The sequence below is a fragment of the Olea europaea genome, chromosome 15 (genome assembly GCF_002742605.1).
Source record: "Olea europaea var. sylvestris chromosome 15, O_europaea_v1, whole genome shotgun sequence".
Classification (NCBI taxonomy): Eukaryota; Viridiplantae; Streptophyta; class Magnoliopsida; order Lamiales; family Oleaceae; genus Olea; species Olea europaea.
The window spans coordinates 30,611,499-30,633,850 of record NC_036251.1 but is presented as its reverse complement, the minus strand read 5'-3'; the positions used below and the strand labels follow the sequence as shown (position 1 = coordinate 30,633,850).

The window sequence follows — 22,352 nt, the reverse complement described above, 5'->3', positions numbered from 1 at the left end:
TAGGGTTCCAGTTTAATATTTATCCTCTTCCTTTGCTTTCAAAGTTCAGATTTTAAATATTTTGGATGTTTCAATGTTGGGCGAAAATCCGGATTGACACTTGACATATCTTGCATTTCAATGTTTTTTATACTTGTGTGATGTGGAAATAACATTGCTATCACCTAGAATCCATTTGTAGTGGGCGGTACTCGTATTTGGGTTGAACTCTTGCTAGAGAATTGACAGCATACCAATGGTTTTAATATTTCGATATACTTGAATATGGAATGAAATAATTTTCAATAATACCTATTTGCTTAGAGGTGAAAAGTAGATTTCTCGATAGTTCATTCATCGACAGTTTACTAATGTAGAGAAATGACATCGTGTCTAACTATTGTTTTCGACAGTTAGCCTCAGTAATTCTCCATAGATTAACTGTCGAGAACGACAGTTCAATCCTTCCCTCCACTCAGTTCCACAAGTCAAACTTTGGTTCATCCTAACAATGCACAAGTGTTTTGCATGAGCATATATGAAATGCTATAATCTCACGATTTTTTGATTGATTTGTCCTAATGTGGTTAGATTTTTTCCATCCGAACATCTTACGTGTGACTGATTTGTCCATATATGGTTATATTTTTGTGCTTCACATTTTTATTTGTATAACAACGCCACCTTCACGATTCATTCTTCATAATTTTCGGATCACATGCAATTCAAATATATTTTTGTGGAAGTTGCTTGTTTGAAAAATATGGATGAATTCAGATTACGATAGATTGCATGAATCAATTGAGTTATATTATGTATTGTGATTGGATTGTTTTTGCACACAAGGTGAACGTTATTGCAATTCTTCACCTAGTTTTCTACGTGCTTTATCTCGGAATACTAATTTTATCAATGTATAATGACAATGAGCATATTCATACTCATGACCTGAACGATCCTCAAGTGTTGGTGCACACATTCTTGTTGTAATTGGAGGTGGAACCAATCGATTTCGTTGTCAAAGAAAGAGCAACCTTCACAACAGTCCATTTCTGATGACTGTGGCAACTGCATGGAAGAACATTTTGTTTTCTATTTATGTATATAATTTTGAGTTCGTTGGTTCTATTTATGTGATATTGACATAGGAAACTGTTTGTGTTTCTCACAGAAAATGTTTATAGTAAGGAATAGTAGATAGGAAAGAGTAGTAGATTGTTATTTAAATAGGGTCATGAAGCTACTCTATAGTACAAAACAATGGTCACATCATGTTGAGTACTTGAGCAAGGTCGTGTACCTAAAAATAGTTTTTGGTGCGTTTTATAACTTTCTTGCTTTCGAAACTCGTTCGATTTATTGATTAAAATTGGTATCCAATTGAAAATAAGCATGATTGAAATGAATATTATGATCTGTTTCAATCGAAAACATTCGTGAATCACGGTAATATCACTTAACATCATTTTCTTGCAAAACATAATGAGCACTTCTTTGTTTGCATTAAAATGTCGTGCGTACCATGCTTCAATCAAGATGAAATGGTACACATGATTTAATGTACACAATTTTCATAAATGATAGACTAAGGTGTAGGTGATACAAGCACACTTAGACTTTAAAAGCATCACACTAATTGTCTTTCAATTTCAATTTGAGATATGATGAAAATAAGTCTTTATCGTCGCGTATTTCGGCCGGAGGTATATTCAAGTTAAAGACCTCGAACTTCAATTCAATTTGAGTGATATCAAATTTTCCTTGAACATTAACAAAAGTCCGGCTACGATATTACTTGTCGGAATCAGAATGGAAGTGGTTTTGTCGTATCTCCATTTCTATTCGTCATCCGCATGAACAAACTTTCCCCCATGCGATACAATGAATCTCAAATGATTACTCATACCTGAAATATTAGGATTGCAATGATAAGAATTATGCAAAATCAATATGTCGGCATTTAATAGTATGAAAGTGGCACTGCATAATACGTAAATTTGTATAATAGCGAAATGTCAAATCAAGGCTTTCCATCGTTGTTAAGTGTTCAATTTGACAGTAAAACTATATATTTCGACAGTTTGTAAACATTGGGTTCGACATTTCAAACGTCTAGCCCGACTTCTAACCCGACGGTTTGTAAATGTTAAATTCGACAATTGAACCGTCAAAAATATCGAGAAGCAGAAAGTGGGCGGAACAGATTTTTCAACACAACACATTAAATGTAATCATTAGTATTGAGCTAAATGAAAAATGTCAAATTGGCCTTGTCATTGAAGAGACATTATTTGGTTTGAATAGAAGAAAGTACTCAAAACTTTAATGGTGATAATCACATTTGTGAAGGATTCAAAAATAAAGAAATCATTGAATAATAGTTTCAAAAATTTCAAATAAATATGTCCAGGTTGTATTTAACATTTACAAAATGGTAAACTGTAGAAGTAAAATATAAATAATTTCTAATAACTAACCTTTTAAAATGGATTATGAATATAAGAGAAAAATCTTCTTCATCAATGAAAATGAAGAAGATGAGAAAAATTACAGTTTGTATGGGAAGAAGAAGATATATTTGTTTATGTTTCATTTTTTAATTTCTTTTATCTTTTTTTATTAACACAAATTCATATTAATCAATATAATACACATTTATCTATATTTTTTATACACAAAATAAATTATCACATCAACATAATCAACTTCTTCAAATCAAGCATTAAATGCTAATAAAAATATGTCATTAAAGGTAATTTGGACATTTCATACCAAAAAGTGACATTTTTGCTCACATAAAGTGAAAATGACAACTTTGAAAATTCCCCTATTATTTATTATCATTTAGCCTTTGTTTGAGCTCCATTTTAAGTGAAAGAATGTATTTTTAAATAGTGATTGATGAGAAATGTGTTGTCAAAATTAAGGAAAAGTTTTGAGTTTGTGTGAAATATTATTTTATTAAAAAATGTGTGGTTGAAAATGAATTTTTGGAAGAATGGAGTTCAAACAAGGACTTAAAGCAAATTGCAAATAATATTTTAGAGAAATTTGTAGTAGAGGTCCTAAACCTTTAAATTCTAGTAAATACATTCCAAACCTTTCAATAAATATGTGATATAAGGAACTCTTGACTTATATTCTATCCAAAGAATCATTAGTTGACCAAAAATCAGGCATTCAGTCATTTTTAAATTGACATAATAATAACTCTAGATTTCCCCATCTAAAATAATTAAATAAAAAGCAACAAAAGAAGGCGAAAAACAGAATAAAAAAGAAATATATTTCTTTATCTTCTTCACCCACCCCAATGGGAACCTCACCTTCATTAAAATATCCCCTACCTATGCTGGAGGGGGAAAAGACACTTTTTTCCTTGATTCTCCATCAAAAAATTAAAAGTTCAACAACCTCTACCATATGGTGAGCATTGTGGAGATAAAAGCGATGATTTCCATGGCGACAATAATATCGAAGAAATCCAAATTGAAATCATTGATTATTGCTTGGATATGAGACTCGGGTAAACCAAGGTAGCTCGACAACAATGTCGATAGTTCCTCCATCATCAAATGTTTAAAACAAGCGCCTTCTCCCTTATCACGATGGTACAACCGCTTCTAATCCAACTTGGAAAAGTCTCCAACGTGTAGTACAACCAATTCTAATCCAATTTGGAAAAACCCCCAACGTGAGAAGTTATTTCTTATGTTTACTTTTATTTTAGATGAGAAAAATGTAGAGTTACAATTTCGCACATGTGATAAACTTGGTCAATTGCAAGACTTTTAGTCAATTAATGATCCTTTGGATAGAATCAATCCAGAGATCCTTATATCGCATATTTGTTGAAAGATTTGAAACATAGCTATTAAAATTTTAAGATTTGAGATCACGCTGCATTTTGAAGGATTAGGACCTCTATTGCAAATTTCCATAGTATTTATTACCCTTTATAGCAAATTGCAATTTTTAAAAGCCGTATTAGAGTAACTCCAAGATGCCCTTTGAACATGAGATACTTTCTATTTTAAAGAGTTAATATTTAAAGTCATGCTACAAAAATCTCTTTAAATTAATATTTTAATTTAGAGTGTTAGTTTAGCACTCCAAATGCTCGCTCTCTATAATTAAATGCATTCAAAATGTTTTAATTTTCAATGTAAAAAAATAATAAAATAATTTAAAGAAAATTAGTTAAAATAAAAGATAGAGAAAAATAATAAATATTTCTTGAGTTTGTTGGAATATTTCAAAATTTTAACTCTCTAAATGTATAGATACTCTCCAAATGATAGAATATGCTCTTTAAAAATAAAGAGTCGTTTGAAAATGTTCTTAAAAGCTATACCGCGTTTAGGCTTTGTTGGCTGAATGTTGGTGCCAACTACTTACCATAGTTTGTTAGAATGGCAATTGACACAAATATTGTTGGACAAGTTGAGTTATTGGCATTTGGCACTCGATACGGTTCAATCATTTTGGCATGTTCAGTGAAATGTTCAAAATGCTTCATCATCACGAGTGTTGATGAAAATATTTTTCGATTTAAAAACACCGCAAGTGTACAGTTCGTTAACAAGTAATAGAGTAGATGTTGATTCCGAATATCGTTTCACAGGGATTGATTATGTTCGATTTTAATTACCGCGACCTTAATCGAAACAAGAATGATGAAAATGTGTTTTGATGAAATTATAACAAAATAAATTATGCATGCAATTATGAATGTATTAACTAAATTAGATGCAAGTTGTGTTGAATACAAGTTGAAGTGTTATAATGAATGATAAATGTACTAGGATTGCAAATCCCAATGCAAATCCCTTTTAAACTTGGTTTTACACTTTGACAACACAATTGAATTTTGACAAGTCAATGTTTTTATTTTATTCAGCAATCTGTCTCGAGCAACGTTACATATATTCTCATATATGATCCAACTATATTTTTATGATGGATGCGAATACGCAATAATGCATGTTTTTTTATGAACACTTAAAGATTCACATAGAGTATAGCGGTATATTTCTATCCTCTATTGGACCCCACGATGATTTATACCATGTCGAGCCTATTTTTCTTCTTTCAAAAGCATAAAATAAGCCATCATATTCACATAATTACCGTGCACAATAATCATGGAGAAAATAAATTCATATAAACCATTTAATACTTAAAAACGTGTTTTTGAATGTCAAACATGTAAAATTCAAGATTAAAAACTCATACCATATGGTTCGTTATTCCCCTAATACAAATAAATCTAGCTAGACATGATGGGAAGGAAAAACACAAATAGTATTGAAGAAATGATATCACCAAATTAAATTTTCAATTGAATCTTCGGTTCTTCCAATTAATCTTGGCGTTCCTTGCCTCCTTCCCTATTCTCAAACCCTTGTGAATGCGTTATAATGCATGTCCCCTTGCTTAGGGACGGTCTTAGGGTTTTAAAATACGTCCCAAGATTTGTTTCGATAAGAATTTCAATCGAATAAGGAAACAAGAATTTTTTCGTCGTGCCCGGGCTAAATTCTTTGCCTCAGTAATTGTTCCTTGATGTTGGGTGGTCCCCCACTCTAAATAACTGTGTAGTCTCTCAATTATAAAAATTTTTGAATGTTGTATTTTAGTTCCTAAATTTAATTCTTGATTCTTTTAAATTATTTCTCTTGCAACTTCAACCCTTCGATGTTTAATTGTATCCAATTGAATGCACAACATATTTAATCTTCATTTTGTGGTCCGAATCAACTATTAAAATGTTGTAATTTAGGCCTCATACTTTGAATTTCCCAATTTCTTCTTTTCCACTTGCATTAGAAACAAGTTCATCACTGAAATAAGTGAAAATTAACCCAAATTAAGGAAATATCAACATTCCCATGATATAAAAACTTAGTAATATGCTCCAAATAAGTGCACAAAATGCACTTATCAACAAATTACAACTACCGTTTTTTCAAGGACTTTTTAGTAACAAGTAAAGCATCTCAGAACATTTCAAATATTAATAAGTATCAATAAAATAATTTAACATGTCAAGACATTAATGTTGGAACAAAACTTTCCCTCACTCCCACTGATAGAGATCTTTCATAAAATGATGACTCTTGTTCTTGCCCTGTACTCCGATGATAACTTCACTCATTGTTTATTTTAAGGTTCTTTGATTACTTAATTTTAGGACAAGTCCTACGTGAATTGTGAACTCAATTTTCAGACAAACCCTACTTGAATTGTTGTCCAAATTGTCGTAGGATGGCATTTTCTTAATAATAGAATAGAGCTATGTAGCACCACTAATAATCTAGATCGTCAGATGACTGCGTGTTTTTAATCTAAGTCGATACTAGGCACTGGAATTGTTGCATTAACATTACTTTTTGCTTAAATAAGCAAGATAAGTGAAATGAAAAATCTATTTGTATACTTTTTTACAGTCCAAATCATCTTCACTAGCAATACCGTCGTTTATTTAACAAGACAACTACTTAAATTGAAACAAAAACAAAATCCAAATGATTAATTTACAAAAAAAAAAAATAATAAGTTTGATGGTCAAAATGAAAGAACGCTATAAATAGTTTTCATTATTTTGAACCAACTTCAGTGGAGCAAATCCGTGATGATCAACCAACTTCAACTTTTCAGCAACCGTAATGGCTGCCTTTTACATCATGACGCCAATACTTATCACTATATCCACCTCGAAATGCGATTTATCTCGATCCTTGCACTCTCTACACGCGATCACTACATATAGGATTTCGGAAATTTCTCCTTATTTCATTATCCAAAGCACAACTCTCGTTTCCTCTAAGCCATGGCAAAAGACCCCATCAGATTTCTAGTCACTGGTGCTGCTGGTAATTTGTTTTCTGCATTAAAACAAGCAATACATGCACTTAAATTACGTGGGCACCAAGATTGTGTATGATTAATTGAGTATATGTTGTTGCATTGTGTTATTATGTTCTTTTCTTTGAAAGGAGGGTATGTTATGCTATTTCAAAACTTATGGATTTTGTCTTGCTCTTTAGTTGCCTTGTTTTCAACTGTTTCCCCCATTCTCAATTTGATTTTTGTATTGGGTTTCTATATAAATGTTTAAGTAGTGAACAAGAGGCTTTGATATTTCGCTGTTTTTTTCCTGTGAAATGGAGTATTTGGTGTCCATGGAAAAGCCTCTTGTTCTTTTGGGCTGTGCATACTTGTCATGGAAGATTGTGAGACACATATGGGGTTTCTTGAATGTAGAAAAGGAACCTGTTACGGTGCTTGTTACTGGCGCTGCAGGCACGAGTTATATACTAATGTGCAGAATTAGCCTATTTTATTATCAAAATCTTGATTAGTTCAATTTAATTTACATTTTATTGCATGGAATTGAGGCCTTCAAATTCGAACTAGAAATGATTTCATCCAAATTTATATTTATTTTTCAAGAATTTGAGTTTCAAGTCCCAATTCTCTGTCATCATAGGCTTTTACTTGTGTGTCTGAGCTGTCATTACTAACAAATATATGACGTGTTCCTTTGCTGCATTTTTAATTTTTACCTGATCTAAATTGTGTGTGGATTGAAAATGTTTGAGTTGGGATGTAACATGGCGATACCTTCTGATGCTTTACCCGAAATTGTTCCACAGGCCAAATTGGCTATGCTCTTGTTCCCATGATTGCTAGAGGGGCCATGCTAGGTCCTGATCAACCTGTAATCATACACATGCTTGATATTGAACCAGCTGCTGAGGCGTTGAAGGGGGTGAAGATGGAATTGATCGATGCTGCTTTTCCACTTCTCAAAGGTATGCCTTTCCATGATGGTTATAATTATCAACAAGGACTAATTCAAACCTCAGAACTACAATTTCCTCTCCTCATATAGGCTTAATTAAAAGTGGATTTCGCAATGATTGCTCATACAAATTATATTTAAATGTCACAATTTTACTCTAAGATTCTAATTCAATCAGGATACATCAATTGCTACCCAACATATATGTAAATTTGCTGAATAATATGGCTGTTGCAGGTGTCGTAGCCACAACAGATGTTATTGAAGCTTGTAAAGGTGTAGACATTGCCGTCATGGTTGGTGGATTCCCACGGAAGGAAGGAATGGAAAGGAAGGAGGTAATGTCCAAAAATGTATCCATCTACAAGGCTCAAGCCTCAGCGTTAGAGAAACACGCTGCCCCAGATTGCAAGGTAAATGTCTCCTGGAGAGGAAAAGATTGACCTCAATCTTTTCTACTCTAGAATTTCTAGACACGTGGAAAGTCATGCATACACTTCTTATCTGTGCAAGAAACCTAAATGTTGCGTTGGTTGAGCTGTTTTTGGATTTCCTGACATCGATAAACTTTCCCGTGTACAAAAAGTTAACCATGACATCATTTTCCTTGTAGCTAATGCCTTCAATCACTATTGACAGGTGTTGGTGGTTGCTAATCCTGCTAATACCAATGCACTCATTTTGAAAGAATTTGCTCCTTCATTCCCAGAGAAAAACATCACCTGCCTTACAAGACTTGATCACAACAGGGCTCTAGGTCAGATTTCAGAAAGGCTGAATATTAACGCTGGTGATGTGAAGAATGTGATTATATGGGGGAATCACTCATCCACTCAATATCCAGATGTTAATCATGCGACTGTAGACACCGGAAATGGACTGAAACCTGTTAGAGAACTTGTTGGAGATGATTGTTGGTAACTCTCTAAATTGTTCAGTCTAATTTGATACAAATTCATATTCATATGCTCAACTACCTTCCTCCCCACGGGAACCTAAAAAAAATTCCTTTTTCACCTCTTCCAAGGAAAATCACTCATGGGGCTATTAGCATGCTGCTATCAGTTATAGTAATGGGGTTGAAAATAATAAACCTATTATTCTTAAAAACTCTTAGATAAGGATATGTTCTTCAGTTGTCAATTGTTCTCTTGGCCATGTAATTGGTGATGCTTACATAATCAGGACAAAAGGCACAAAAGAAAAGAAACTAAAGGGCAATGCCACAGAAAAAATAGAAACAACATTGAGGAAAACTTGAGTTCTTTCTCATCCCATAGGATAATCGCCAATTAGCCTGGAGCTCTATTTAAAGCTGACAAAATACTATGCTGGCATTGGTTTATTGTTCCTTGTCCTTGATGTAAAATTCAAGTAAACAATCTGGTTGTGATTAAATGCCCCGGCATCCTCTGCTATCTTATCTTGTATTACATTTATACATTGACTTGATTCTTCATTTTGTTCAGTGACCTTTCCAATGAATATGTTAGGTTAAATGCCAAGTTCATCACAACCGTCCAGCAGCGGGGTGCAGACATCATAAAAGCCCGAAAACTATCCAGTGCACTATCTGCTGCAAGCGCCGCTTGCGATCATGTGCATGATTGGGTTCTTGGAACTCCAAAGGTCTTAGTTTACATTGAACGTTTAATAAACATATTTATATTGGCTTCATCTTATATTCATTTTATTTGTTACCTTTTCATCTTTTGTCCAGGGCACTTGGGTGTCAATGGGAGTGTATTCTGATGGCTCTTATGGTGTCCCGCCTGGCATAATTTATTCTTTCCCAGTTACTTGCGAGAAAGGAGAATGGTCGATTGTGCAAGGTTAGTATCGATTTTACAAGAACAATATATGTTCTTCACAACATGACAATGATCAAAGGCTAAGAGCTTGTTTGGTAGGGTTTAAAAGCCAATTAAAATTAATTTTTTGACCATTATTTCACTATTTCAGTCGTCATTTTTGAATTTTTCTCTCACGGGTAGACCCACTTTCTCTCTAACGGTCAAAAAATCACCTATCAAAATTCCTACCAAACAAGCACTAAATGGTGTTCTCTTTGCAGGGCTCAAGATAGATGAATTTTCGAGGGCGAAGATGGATGCCACAGCAAAGGAATTGGTCGAGGAAAAATCATTGGCCTATTCATGCCTCAAATGAGAGTGCACTCAATCTTTCCCAGTGTGTCTACTGTCTCCTTTTGTTGGCTTTTACTTAAAAGTAAAAAAAGAATCATACTATAATAAATCTATTTATTCATGTGACCTTTTAACAGAATGTTGTTAACTAAATGAGAGTTGCCTCGAGGAAATTATTTTCCAATATGCTGTATTCAAGAAATTATTTTTACTCATTTACAGTAAATTGTTAATCAATTTGCAATGCAAGTGTCCCTACTGAGTGATGACATGAAAGTTCATAACCCTCTATGAATCTCGCATGCTTGTTTGTTTTGATGTGAGATTCACAAAACACGACATGTCCCACCCCTCTTGCTTGTTTTGTTCCTATTGAATTTATTCGACTTGTTGATTTCTCTTGAAAGTTTTTTTGTTTTTTTAATTAATAATAAGGTTTTTAATATCTATCCGACATTTTAACATTCGGGACGAACGAATGCATTGTAAAATTAAAATATTAGGCTTTGTTTGAGTCTTATTTTGGAATAGCAGATTGATGGAGAATGTATATTTAAAAATGTGAGATTAAAAATGAATTTTAAACAAATGAATTTTGAGAGAAATGGGACCGAGGGCAAGTAATAGTACTATGGAGAAAATGAGTAAGATATCAAGTTGAAATAAAGACCATAAATTGAGGACCAATTAGCACAATTTTCCTAAAACTAATACAACGCAAAGCCGCCTTTTTTTCTAATTCTCGTCGCAACTCCGTCTCAATCTCCCTGATCCCAAATCGGCCGCCAATTGAAATCGGAAATTGGATAATTGTCCCTTTATTTCATATTATTCACGCTCAATCAGGTAAAAATATACGGCTAAATCTATTTTCATGTCTAGTTGCGTAAAATTCTTTTTCTTTCTTAAAAAGAATTCTTTTATTTTTCTGTCTAACTGTTCAGAAACTATTGAGGATTGAAACTTCTTCATTTGTTCAAAGCTGAACGAAAATCTGTGTACTAATTTTCTTTTTTGTCATCGATTTTATTTTTTTATGAATTTTTCTGCCGTCCACTTATATATGTCAATTTTATGAACTTTGGAGATTCTTCCTGAAAATTCATGTTTAAGTCTGAAGGAGGGCTTTAGGAAAATAATCAGAAGAGCATTTTTAAGTCCCCATAAATTGATTATTGCAAGTTAGAGATTGGTGGAAAACTTATCTTGCCTATTTTTGGTTTATTCTTTTATTCTTTATATACATTTTGGGAAATGAAGTTGAAATTTAGTTATAAATTTTGCTGAAATTTTGTTTCATACTTTTGGTTAGGACACTGAAATGAGTATTTATTAATCAAAGTTGCAATAAGTCTACATGAAATTACTTTAAGGGTCCGTTTGATTGTAAAAATGTAATTGAATTGAAAATGAATTCTAAGGAATTGAATTACCTAGAAATTGTTTTTTGGGAATTGTAAATTATTGTGTTTGATTGGTATAATTTTTCACATGAAAAATATTAAAATAAAAGTGTTTTTTGGTGTTCGTTTGACTTTGTTTTACATGAAAATTATCAATTAAAGGAATATATTTTACTGGTATTGGAAATGAAATTTGTTTTCATTGCCAACAAAAAAAATAAAAAATCAAAAAAATAATTTATCTTTTGGTGTTCATTTAACTTTGTTTTACATGAAAATTGCCAATTAAAATGAAATATTTTTGTACAATATTTCTTAGAATTCATAATCAACGAGCGCAATAGTCATCATAGATGACATCTTACGTGGTATAACATTATTAAATATTTTTTTTTTTTTTTTTTTTTTTTTTTTTTTTTTTTGGAAATTACAAAAACTACCACATCTCATTTCATATATCACGTGTTATGTTTAGGTCCCGAGATTTTGGGAATTGATTTTTTGACCGTTAGAAGAAAAGAGAGATCCACTTGTGAGAGAAAAAGTCAAAAATTACGATTGATATAGTGAAATAAGGGTCAAAAAATTAATTTTTTGAAGTAAAAAATCCCTCCCAAACAGGCTTTTAATATATCAATAATCAGATTTTTTTTTTTTTTGTTAACTAATTAATATATTTAAAAATCAATTAATATATAATTTCCTCTTTCTTCTCTCTCTCTCTATATTCTGGCATCTCTCTCTATCGGAAAGGACCGCTGGAGTGAAGCCACTGGAAGCCGTCTGAGTGAAGCGGCCTGACACCACCACTGTGCCTCGTTATCTCGCCTCGTTCAAACATTTGTTTCAATTGTCAAACCTTAGCTCGAGATCTAGATTCCTGTCTTGATTCATTGTATCTCTCTTTTCCTCTTGCAGGTACTATTTAGTCATTATTCTAAATTCTAATTTTTCAATTTTTTTGTCATTTTTTCTTAACTGTTATTATTATTTTTTTGTGTGTTTTAAAATTCATCTCAGTTGCTGAATTCATTATTTATTTCATAAATTTAGGAAGCCCAGTTCTTAATTTTCAATCTTTTTGTCCCTCGTTCTTATGGATTTTGTTGGGCAATATTTGGCTCCTACAAATGATTTTAAGTTCAATTGCTGCTCAAAACCAGTATTACCTGTAGAGAATCATGTGAATGGGTACAAAATGAATCATGGGTTTAAGGATTTAGCTTTCCCTTCTAATGGATCGTCGTCCACTATTGATGCTGAGGGGAAACTTGTAAAGAAAAGGATCATTCTGATAAATTGTGACCAAAGAATAATACATTACCTAAAATTTTATTAATTTGTGACCAATAATTTAATAATTTTTGACAATATAATAAATTGTGACTTATGAAATTTGTAATTTACTATTGATAAATAAATTGTGACCTATTTTTTTATTTATTATTATTTTTTATTTGTGACCGATGAACAAATTGTAACCTATGAAATTTTTGATATGTGGTTGTCAAATAATTTTTGATCTATGAAATTTTTTATTCATGATTGAAAAATAATATATGATTAACTAAATCGTTAATTTGTGACCAAATTGTATGGATTTGTGACCTTAATATACTAAATTAATTAATTAAATCATAACTAAATTTTAATAAAAAACTGATTTTTGAAATTTAAACACTTTTGTTTAGAGTTTTGAAATAAGTAATACTTAACCTCTTAATTATGGATTTTTCCCCTTTTTATAACTCACTTTCATTGTCTAGCCTAGATAAGCCCAATGCTTATGACCCATTTACTGACCCTACGACTCATTCCCCTCAAATTCTCAATTGATTGCTCTTCGATTCAATCACAGAATCACTTCAACCCTTTGTGATTTCGTCCCTTCACACTTCCCATAACTGCCCGCTGTTCCCCTTGCCATCTTTGACGGTACGTACTCCCGGAGCCAGCAGACTTGCTCCCATCTCCAATCGACTCTACATTCTCCTCCTGCTCCGAGTCCTGACCTCCGTTGGACTGTTGTAGCCTTGCAAACTAGCAAGCAACGCTTGCACATTATAGCAGCTCCGTCGGTTGCTCATTAAATTGTAACAAAAGAAGATGATTTTGATTTTTGAATTGGTTGGGCAGCCAGCAAAAGAAAAAGGTAAAGCCCAAATTTCCATCAGTGAGAAATTAGTGCTTTGTTCTTCAATTGCTCGAAGCAGTACTTTCTACACGTTGCTCTTCAATTGATTTTGGCACGGACTTCCAGTGGACCAGTTCATTGTTGCCTCTGGCTCTCTACGAATCTGCGATTGTAAGTTGCTGTTGGATTTTATCCGCAATAATAAAGAGATGAAATATAGAAATCAACAAAAGAATTTACGTTGTTCGACAGTGTGCCTACGTCCACGAGAGCGAAACGAAGATAATTTTATTCGGTAGTGAAAAATAAGGTTACAACATATTATTTATACTAACTCTAGTTTGGGCACATATAAGATTTTACGGTCCGTACAAGAAAAAAACATTTTACCATACCACAGGGCGTTGCCCTCGCAACCCTAACCTATTTAGCGTCCCTAGCAACCAGACAGTGAATTAAACATGCGCAAGGCTGATGCCGTCGCTTCGCTACGCTCCTTTCACTCCATTCCGCTTCGCTTCGATATCGGCCCATTTGATCAAGGGAACCTGTGTTCCATTCTATATGAGCTACATACACAACAGTTGTTTACACTGTCACTTGGAAGTTGAAATTTGGAAATAATATATATTGCATTATGAAGTTGTGAATTGAATTGGATTGATAGTATATATTGCATTGTGATTGTGAATTCATTATGTGAAAGTGTGAATTGGAATGTAAATTGATTATGTGAAGTTGTGAATTGCACTGAATCATTAAATCTATGACCAAAACCTCGACTTACAGCGTCAAAAAAAATTTGTCCGCACTTAACTAAAATCCTGTTTTCGCCCCTACTAGGAGCCACATGGTGGCCAAGCATCTTTATTCTTAAAAGAATGTGTTAAAGTTAAAACTTTGAGCATGTTAAACTATTAAATAAGGAGAGGTACTAGACCTTTCATTTGGTACCAGACGCCACGATATCAAATCTTTCAAAATTTTGTACTTGGAGTCCAAACTGTTAGTTGACCATTAAAATTTTTTTGACCACTTTTGACCAACGTAAAACAGGTAAAATGGTACTTTTATATTATTTCGCATAAAATAATATTATAATAATTAAATAAAAATATAAAGAAATAAAAGAGAAAAGGAAGGACTCTCCTTCTTCCCCATCTTCCCCAAATCAAAAAGAGATTGCCACCTTCCACCTCCACCTTTAACTATTACAGATTCAATAGTAATTCACAATGATCAAAACCAAAATAAAAAACAAAAATTGATGACTTCAATAAGGAAGGGGTCCTGGCTTCACACACTCCCAATTCTTGTAATCCGCAGACTTTGAAGCTCCCGACCTGAACTACAGCTGCTGTTGTCTACATTTCTGATCATGTTGTCTACGAAAACTGTGGTGGCGGTCTAGAACGCTGTTGAGGGATTGGCCCGGTAACTGTTGACCCAAATCGTATTGAGGCGGAGGAATGGTACTGTAATTGGGCTGACATGGAGTAGAAACCACAATTAGTGTCCCATACTAACTGGAAATGGAGTCACCAGAAACGAATTGAGGGTTGAAGCCTGAAGGGTTGTCGAAGTACGGTCTCCTACCTTGTCCACGGGCCCGGTTCGGCTGTAGTAAGAAGAAAGCATTATGCTTAAACACAAAAAATTAATGAAGTCATCAATACTACCCAGGATGATTGGTGGAGTTGAAGATGGCGATAGCGTTGGCGGTGACGGTGGAAGGTGGTAGTGGTTCTCTGAGAGTCCTCCCTTTTCTCCGTTGTCTTTTCATTTAATTATTATAGCATTATTTTGTGTAAAATAATATAAAACTTCCATTTTACCCCTTTTACATTGGTCAAAAGAGGTCAAAATTTATTTTTATGGTCAACTATAAGTCAAATGAATGGGTTTGGACTTCAGGTATGAATTATTGAAATGTTGGTATCGTGGGTGGCACAAATGAAAGGTTTGTGTCAAGTCTGCTACTCAATAAAAGGTTTTGGTACCGTTGCTACAATTCTCCTATAATTAAGTATATTATACTTCATAACATGACAGTAGATTGTAACAATATATTACACAACTAGGCACCCTGTAACAATAAATAAAGATAATCGACAATGAAGGATTTTATCTGATAGAAAGACTAATAAAGGGACAGCATTGCCCTATTTTCTGTAAATTATTAGTCTACCTTTACTGGATTAAAAGTGGAATATAAGTGTAATTACCTATATTTAAAAAAAAAAAAAAAATGAAAAGTAGAATATAAATGTAATTAGTTTTTGTTTAAAAATTCAACCTCCTCTTGATGCAGTATGTTTGCTCCAGTAAGTAAAATTCTATAAGAGGAGAGGAGAGGAGAAAAGAGAGAGAGCCAGGAAGGGGGGAGAATGGATGGAAAGAAATGTGCACTTGGTTCATTTGTTTAAAATATACAGCGAAAAAATAAACCGGAGTGGAAACAATTGAGCGCAAAGTGGAGAAAAAAGAGTTTAAACGAAAGTGTCACTATTCACTTGAATGAAAACCCTAGTCTGTTTTCTGCAGAATCACTTGCTTGTTTTATCAGGAGTTCTTGATTTCCTTCTTTTTTCTTTTTAAATTTTGAGAGTTCCATCTTCAGAGTATTCTATGAAGATTTTATATGTTAAAGCCTAGTATTGAAGCATCGTATGTATGCTTAATCTGCAGTTCAGTTAATATAATTGTATTACAAATGAAGCATATTTGACAATTTAAGCACCACTCTCAGGTTATTTTGTTTGGGAAGCAAAATGAATGAAATAATGAAAGAATTCCAGCAAGGCCTCATTGAAGTTGAAATGGAAGCTGAAAATCTTCTATTAGCTCGCCATCAGGTAATTAAATTTGAAAAACTATTGTTCTTAGAAAGAAATATTTTCATTTTTATCTCAACAGTTTCCTGATTTCTGGGTAATGCGTTGCAGTTGGTTGAAAATGACAGAGTGAGACAGGGGAATAGGGAAGCTTTGACGGCATTAAGAAGGAGAGCTCAAACGACAAAGACTAGTGTCCCTTTGCCGTTCGAGTCAATAATGAGGGATGTTGAATCAAGGCCGCTGGTGAAAGAAATCTGTGCAAGCTGTGGTGATCACGATTCAAAAGAGAAGACATGGTTAATGTTTCCGGGCACTGATCTTTTCGCCAGCATTCCATTCCATGCTGCTCATACCATTTTAGAGAAAGGTATTTTATATATCTTTTTGACAAATGTTCATTCAATAATGTACATAGGTTGTATTTCGAAGTACCTTTATCTTGATTTTCAACTTCTCCATTAGGGAATTCCAGCCACCAATTCCCCCCCCCCCCCCCCCCCCCCCCCACAAAAAACAAAAAAAAAAAAAAAAAAAAAAAAATTCTATCTTGAAAAACGATTGCTGGACGCCTTTTGCACCATTGAAGGCAGCAAATTCGTTTTAAAGAAATATCGTGAAGTCGGTGGGCTCGAATTACTTTTTGGATCTTGTTGATCATTTCTTTACATTCAGGTGATTCTGTTGAATTGGTTTCGAAGGAGTAACGTCAAACTCTAAAAACAACAGAGCTATGGCCTATGTGTCCTGCAACTTGACTATCCATAATTATCGTTGATAAAAGCGTGCAAGAACAATAACACGTGAATTGAGACAAAATTGAATCACTTCTTCTATTTATCTTATGATATTCTAATTTTACTTATTGTCCTAAGTATTATTATAGCACTCATCTTTTTGACCTTTTTATTGAATTTTTATCGTCAACTTTTTATTAATTAACGCCCCCCCCCCCCCCCCCCCCCCCCCCCCCCCCCCAAAAAAAAAAAAAAAAGAATAAATAAATAAAATAAATATAAATCCCTTTACAAACTTGGAACTTCTAGGATAAGTGCTGAACTAGAAAGACGTAATGAATATTGGTAAGGATTGCTGTAGAGGAAGGCATTCTAAAACCACAAGATACATATATTCGAAACATGAAAGCAGAAGTAAAATCTGTATCTGTGTATATTAAAGTAATAGTATAGCCCTCAACATATAATACAATGGAGAGGAAGAAAAAGGAAAAGAATTTTCTAAATTAAGAGGAGGACAAATTAATCCTAAATTAACAGTCCTAATTACAGTAAGTCTAGATAAGGCAATGTGGAAATATGTTAATTTCAATAATCGTGCAATCTTCAAGATTTCTAACATTCTCCCTTAAATTGGATGGTAAATGTTGACCATTTCCAACTTGCATGTGAAATCATCGAAACTTTGTCCGGCCCTTCCCTTGGTGAATATATCTGCAATGTGCTCCTTAATAGGAACATAGGTCATACAGACATCTTCATCTTCAACATTTTTTTTGATGAAGTGTCCGTCCACTTGTATATGTTTGGTCCTATCTTGTTGAACCGGATTGAGAAAAATGTTGATGGCTGTTTTGTTATCACAATAAAGCTTGATTGAAAGTTCTATTGTGACTTGTAGTTTTTCCAAAAGTTTCTTAAACCACAATCCTTCACACATCCCTTGAGGAATTGTTCTGTACTCAGCTTCAGTACTGCTTCTTGCCACAACACGTTGTTTCACCAAGTTTTCCCATACAAAGGTACAATAACCTGTAGTGGATCTTCTATCATCTGTTAAACTTGCCCTGTTTACATCTATGAATATTTCCACTTTCTTCCTTTCATTCTTCTTGAAAAATATTCATTTTTCCTGAAGAGCCTTTGAGATGCTTTAGAATTCTGTATACCACTTCCATGGGAATTTCCTTTAAGCTATGTATATGTTGGCTTACCACTTACCACAAAGGCAATGTCAGGTCTAGTATGAGATAAGTAAATTAGTTTTTCAACAAGTTGTTGATATTTGTCCTTTTCAAGTGGATTTTCATTGTCTTTTTCTCTCCAGCCTCAATAGGTGTGTCACTTGACTTACATCCAGGCGTGCCTGTTTCTGTTAAGATGTTATGAATATATTTCCGTTGTGAAACACTGATTCCCTTTTTGGATCTTGCCATAATCTAGTTTTAATCTCGAAAATTTGGGAGGAATTTTTTAAATCGGAGTACATCTCTTTAACGGCATTCTAGACGTCATTCGATGTTGGGAGAAAAAGAAACATTTTTCCTATAGATGGCAGCATCGAATTCACCAACCAAGCTGTGACCGGGGAGGAATTTTCTGAGTTAGATTACATCTCTATAGCAGCATTTCAGACGTCATTCGATGTTGGGAGGAAAAGATACGTTTTTCCTATGGATGGTAGCATCGAGTTCACCAACCAGGCTATGACCATGGAGTTTTCAGATTGCCATTTCAATAGATGAGAGGTGTCAGTTGGCTTCTTCGCTGCTTCGGTCAGGTAGCCCAATTTTTCTTTGCCATCGATTATCAATCTAATTGATTGAGTCCACTGCCTATAATTTCTCCCATTAAATTTCTCTACTGTGAGTTGAAAGGAGTTCTCTACACTAGTCCATCCCATTGTATGGGTGGTTTTGACCTCACTGTGCTAGAATTCAAACGTTGTAGAACTTTGACTGTTGACAGGGACTGTCGTTATGATTTGTTAGGCTTTAGAGAGCCTGTTGTGATACCATAAAAGCAGAAATAAAATCTGTATTTTTGTTTATATTAAAGTTAAAGTGATATTATAGCCCTCAATATATAATACAATGGAGAGGAAGAAAAAGTAAAAGAATCTCCTAAATTAGGAGGAAAAATTAATCCTAAATTAACAATTCTAATTACTGTAAGTCTAAATAAGGCAATGTGAAAATATGGTAAAATCAATAATTGTGCAATCTTCGAGATTTCTAACAAAACATGGTTATACTATGAATAGAATAATCATTTCCTGATAATGAGGAGGCCATATCCTGCCTTTTGTTTTCAATTAGTTGCAACGAAACTACCGTAAATGTCTTAATTTCTATTTTAAGAACCCCAAAATATTGTTCAGTACCGGGAAATGATTATTCTGTGCATAGTATAACCATGTTTCGAATGTATGTATTGGTAATTTTTGCCCTACATAAAGCTCCACTAGACTTGGAATGTATAATTTTTGAACTTTTACCTAAAAGATTGTACCCGTTCCAGTCAACAGCGTTGCCTCAATTTTATAGAAGTGGCTATTCGTGGCTCTACCAAGATTGGTCTGTAAAACACCAAATACATTTATATAAGCTATAGATCACATTTTATTCAATTGTTATTGAAACACAAATTTACTAGCAATTAAGCTTCTTTTCGACTAGTAGATGTTTAAGAAACTTGATTTCTGGCAATGAAAAAGTAAATTTATCCAGAACTGCTAGCCGTAAAATAAGATGGCAAACAATCCTACTAAAATTGGCACTCTTGAATCGTCTTTGATCTTAGCATATGATATAAACACTATTTGGCAGTTTAACGAATTGTCGCCCCTCCAACAAGGAAGGTATAAACGCAGTTGCCTGTCCATGCTACCTTTGTAGATAACGAATTGTCACCCCTCCAACAAGGAAGGTATAAACGCAGTTGCCTGTCCATGCTACCTTCGTAGAAGTTGACTAACTGAGAGTCCTATAGTGTCCCAGTAATTTTGAAATCTTAATACAATATTGCATCGCATGCGAAGGTAGTGAAGCAAGTAAGACCATAAAGCTGTTAAGTGTCTGTATCTTTTTCTGATGGACTTGTTAAAATGCACAGAAGTTCCATAATTGAGATCTGGGCAGGAGGATTTTCTTAATGTAAATTCAAGCTAATTAATTACTACTTCCTCTTACTCCCATTCAGCTGTCAGTAATATAATTTCGCTGTCTTGGGTTCTCTTGTTACCAGTGTTGTAAAATATATAGGGAAACTAAAGAAATCTTGGATTGTAAAGAAAATATGAAAATGGAATAAACTTAGACTGGCATATCTGCTATCATGTGCTAGTGTAGCAGCGTGACTGTGTATCCCGTGCACTTTATGATCATGGAGGAGAATATGTAATTAAACTGGACTTTAAGCTGATTCAATCATTCACGTTAAACTATATATCTGCTCTGGTGGAAGTCTTGATGTTTGTTTGCTTATAGCTAGTATACAATGTCATGCAGATCAAACACATATTGATTACGAATCTAAAAAACTTCAAAGCTATGTCAAAGAAAAGTCATTTTCGATTTCCGAAAAGGGTGTTCTTGCTGACAAGATCAGTCCAGGTGTACTTAGAGCTCTGGTTACTTTAACTGACAAGCCAAAGTAAGTTTTACCGCCTCAAGCGAACCTTTAGCATCTAGTGAGAATGCTAATTAACTATTCATTTTCTTGCTATACCATATGCATGTTACACTTTTCTTGCTAATTATTTCATTCAGGGTTGAGGAGGAAGATTAATAGTTGCATTAATCATTGGATTCTGCTGAAGGTTGGCTATATGTTGACTCCAAATTTCATTTCCAGTGGTTTTTCCTCTGCCTTTCTGTTGTCCTTTCTTAAATCAAGCACTGGGGCTATTTTAGTGTACTAATCCATAAATGGATGGATATCTAAATCAGAGAAGTGCATCTTCCTTCTAAGACTGAATAATAGCTTGATTATTATCGGTGTCGGAGAAAAGGGCTCTTTCCCGGAGCAAGGGACTTCTAAGGGTAACGGGAAAGGCTTTCTGAGAAAATGTTTAGGACTCCCTGCTGGATGTTTGCTCTTTTATCTCTTGTAATATGTTTAAATTACTATGACATGCCCATCTCTTATTTGATAATTATTGAGTTATGCATCAATCTTCAGTGTTTTCATGACTTTGAAGTGATTTAAATTGGGTACCTTATAGGTGTATACTTAAGTTAGTTATTAGGCTATATTTCTACAATAATTCAGTTGTCATAATGACAGTCGATACAGCACAATATATGTGATCGTCCCATTAGAAACTGACAAAATAACAACGGAACATCTTTTCAGCATATATACCTTCTTGAAGATATAGTTCTCTAAGAAGTCTGGAATATCCTGATATCAACTTACCGTTGCGCCATGCTCTGAGACTTGTGATTAAAGTTCAGAACATTCTTTACTAAATATTGAGTATTAAAAAATTTGATTAGTTCTCGTATTGGATGCATAATTTTAATATGTTTTAAACCCTTCCTGCTCTGAATGTTTAGAGAAGGAAATGAAAAGAAGAAACTTATTAAATTACGATTCCATCCATCTTATTTCCCCTTCTATTCTACTTATTCTATACTTTCCTTTTCTTCGGTTTTCGTCGATGCAAATCAAACACGAGTTTGGCACAAATCTCTGATGAATTAATCCAAATCCCTCTTACCATTTCAATAATTTACGGCGTTACAAATGTGTTCTATCTGAAACATGGTATGTGGCTAGGTTTAAGACAACTTGCTTGTTTATCATCTTCTTTTCCTAAAACTTTTGTCCTTAAATACTTCGAAAATGAGAACATATATATAAACACGAGGTGCATCAAGCTCTAACAGTTGAGTTATTTATGTAGTATGTCTTTCATAAGGTCCTTTTCCAGAACCTATTGTAACTTCTGCCTAAAATCAGGCTGCCTCTCATTTTTCTTCAAGTTGAGTGTTCTTTACAGGTAACTAGACAAAAACTTAGGACCTCTATGGTAAGATGTCTAGCCCATTGTGTGTGGGCAATAACAATCTCTAGTAAACCAATGACTATGGGCATTTTTGAAAACTCGTGTGGATATGTATGTTTATAACAAATGAAATGGTTTCCAGGGCTCTACAGAAACGTAAAATCTTGTTCCTTATACAGTATTTTTGTCTAATACTGTGTACTAAATACTTTAACCAATGCGCACATTTATCCTCGTGTGAGTTTCTATAAGCTGTTAGCGTCAACATGGCACAAAATCCATTTGCATTCTCCATAATAT

The 22,352-nt window shown here is 33.8% G+C and overlaps 2 protein-coding genes across 7 annotated transcripts; both read left to right on the top strand.

Annotated features, from left to right (window-relative positions):
• The first annotated feature begins 6,705 nt into the window (after positions 1 to 6,705).
• Positions 6,706 to 10,177, top strand: LOC111410862 (malate dehydrogenase-like). 2 transcript variants are annotated; one of them, XM_023041443.1, is made up of 7 exons: positions 6,706 to 6,854; positions 7,638 to 7,796; positions 8,024 to 8,199; positions 8,426 to 8,703; positions 9,280 to 9,415; positions 9,507 to 9,618; positions 9,861 to 10,177. In XM_023041443.1, the coding sequence occupies exons 1-7, from the start codon at positions 6,812 to 6,814 to the stop codon at positions 9,953 to 9,955; spliced, it is 999 nt and encodes a 332-aa protein (XP_022897211.1). In that variant the 5' UTR covers positions 6,706 to 6,811; the 3' UTR covers positions 9,956 to 10,177. The 2 variants fall into 2 exon arrangements, with proteins under 2 accessions (XP_022897211.1, XP_022897210.1); XM_023041442.1 differs by lacking the exon at positions 6,706 to 6,854 and adding an exon at positions 7,105 to 7,284.
• Positions 10,178 to 10,644: 467 nt separating this feature from the next.
• Positions 10,645 to 21,234, top strand: LOC111410861. 5 transcript variants are annotated; one of them, XM_023041439.1, is made up of 6 exons: positions 10,668 to 10,779; positions 12,090 to 12,254; positions 16,220 to 16,325; positions 16,416 to 16,674; positions 20,551 to 20,695; positions 20,812 to 21,234. In XM_023041439.1, the coding sequence occupies exons 3-6, from the start codon at positions 16,242 to 16,244 to the stop codon at positions 20,828 to 20,830; spliced, it is 507 nt and encodes a 168-aa protein (XP_022897207.1). In that variant the 5' UTR covers positions 10,668 to 10,779; positions 12,090 to 12,254; positions 16,220 to 16,241; the 3' UTR covers positions 20,831 to 21,234. The 5 variants fall into 5 exon arrangements, 4 of the variants coding, with proteins under 4 accessions (XP_022897208.1, XP_022897207.1, XP_022897209.1 ...); XR_002705778.1 differs by lacking the exon at positions 10,668 to 10,779 and adding an exon at positions 18,668 to 18,821 and having other exon boundaries at positions 12,025 to 12,254; XM_023041440.1 differs by lacking the exon at positions 12,090 to 12,254 and having other exon boundaries at positions 10,645 to 10,779.
• The last annotated feature ends 1,118 nt before the right edge of the window (positions 21,235 to 22,352 follow it).

Excerpts from the sequence above, each read along its gene's own strand:
- LOC111410861 (XM_023041440.1), top strand. The coding sequence starts at position 16,242 with ATGAATGAAATAATGAAAGAATTCCAGCAAGGCCTCATTGAAGTTGAA. Across the intron at positions 16,326-16,415 it reads TTCTATTAGCTCGCCATCAG|TTGGTTGAAAATGACAGAGT; the intron begins GTAATTAAATTT and ends AATGCGTTGCAG. Across the intron at positions 16,675-20,550 it reads TCATACCATTTTAGAGAAAG|ATCAAACACATATTGATTAC; the intron begins GTATTTTATATA and ends AATGTCATGCAG.
- LOC111410862 (XM_023041442.1), top strand. The coding sequence starts at position 7,146 with ATGGAGTATTTGGTGTCCATGGAAAAGCCTCTTGTTCTTTTGGGCTGT. Across the intron at positions 7,285-7,637 it reads GCTTGTTACTGGCGCTGCAG|GCCAAATTGGCTATGCTCTT; the intron begins GCACGAGTTATA and ends ATTGTTCCACAG. Across the intron at positions 7,797-8,023 it reads TGCTTTTCCACTTCTCAAAG|GTGTCGTAGCCACAACAGAT; the intron begins GTATGCCTTTCC and ends TGGCTGTTGCAG.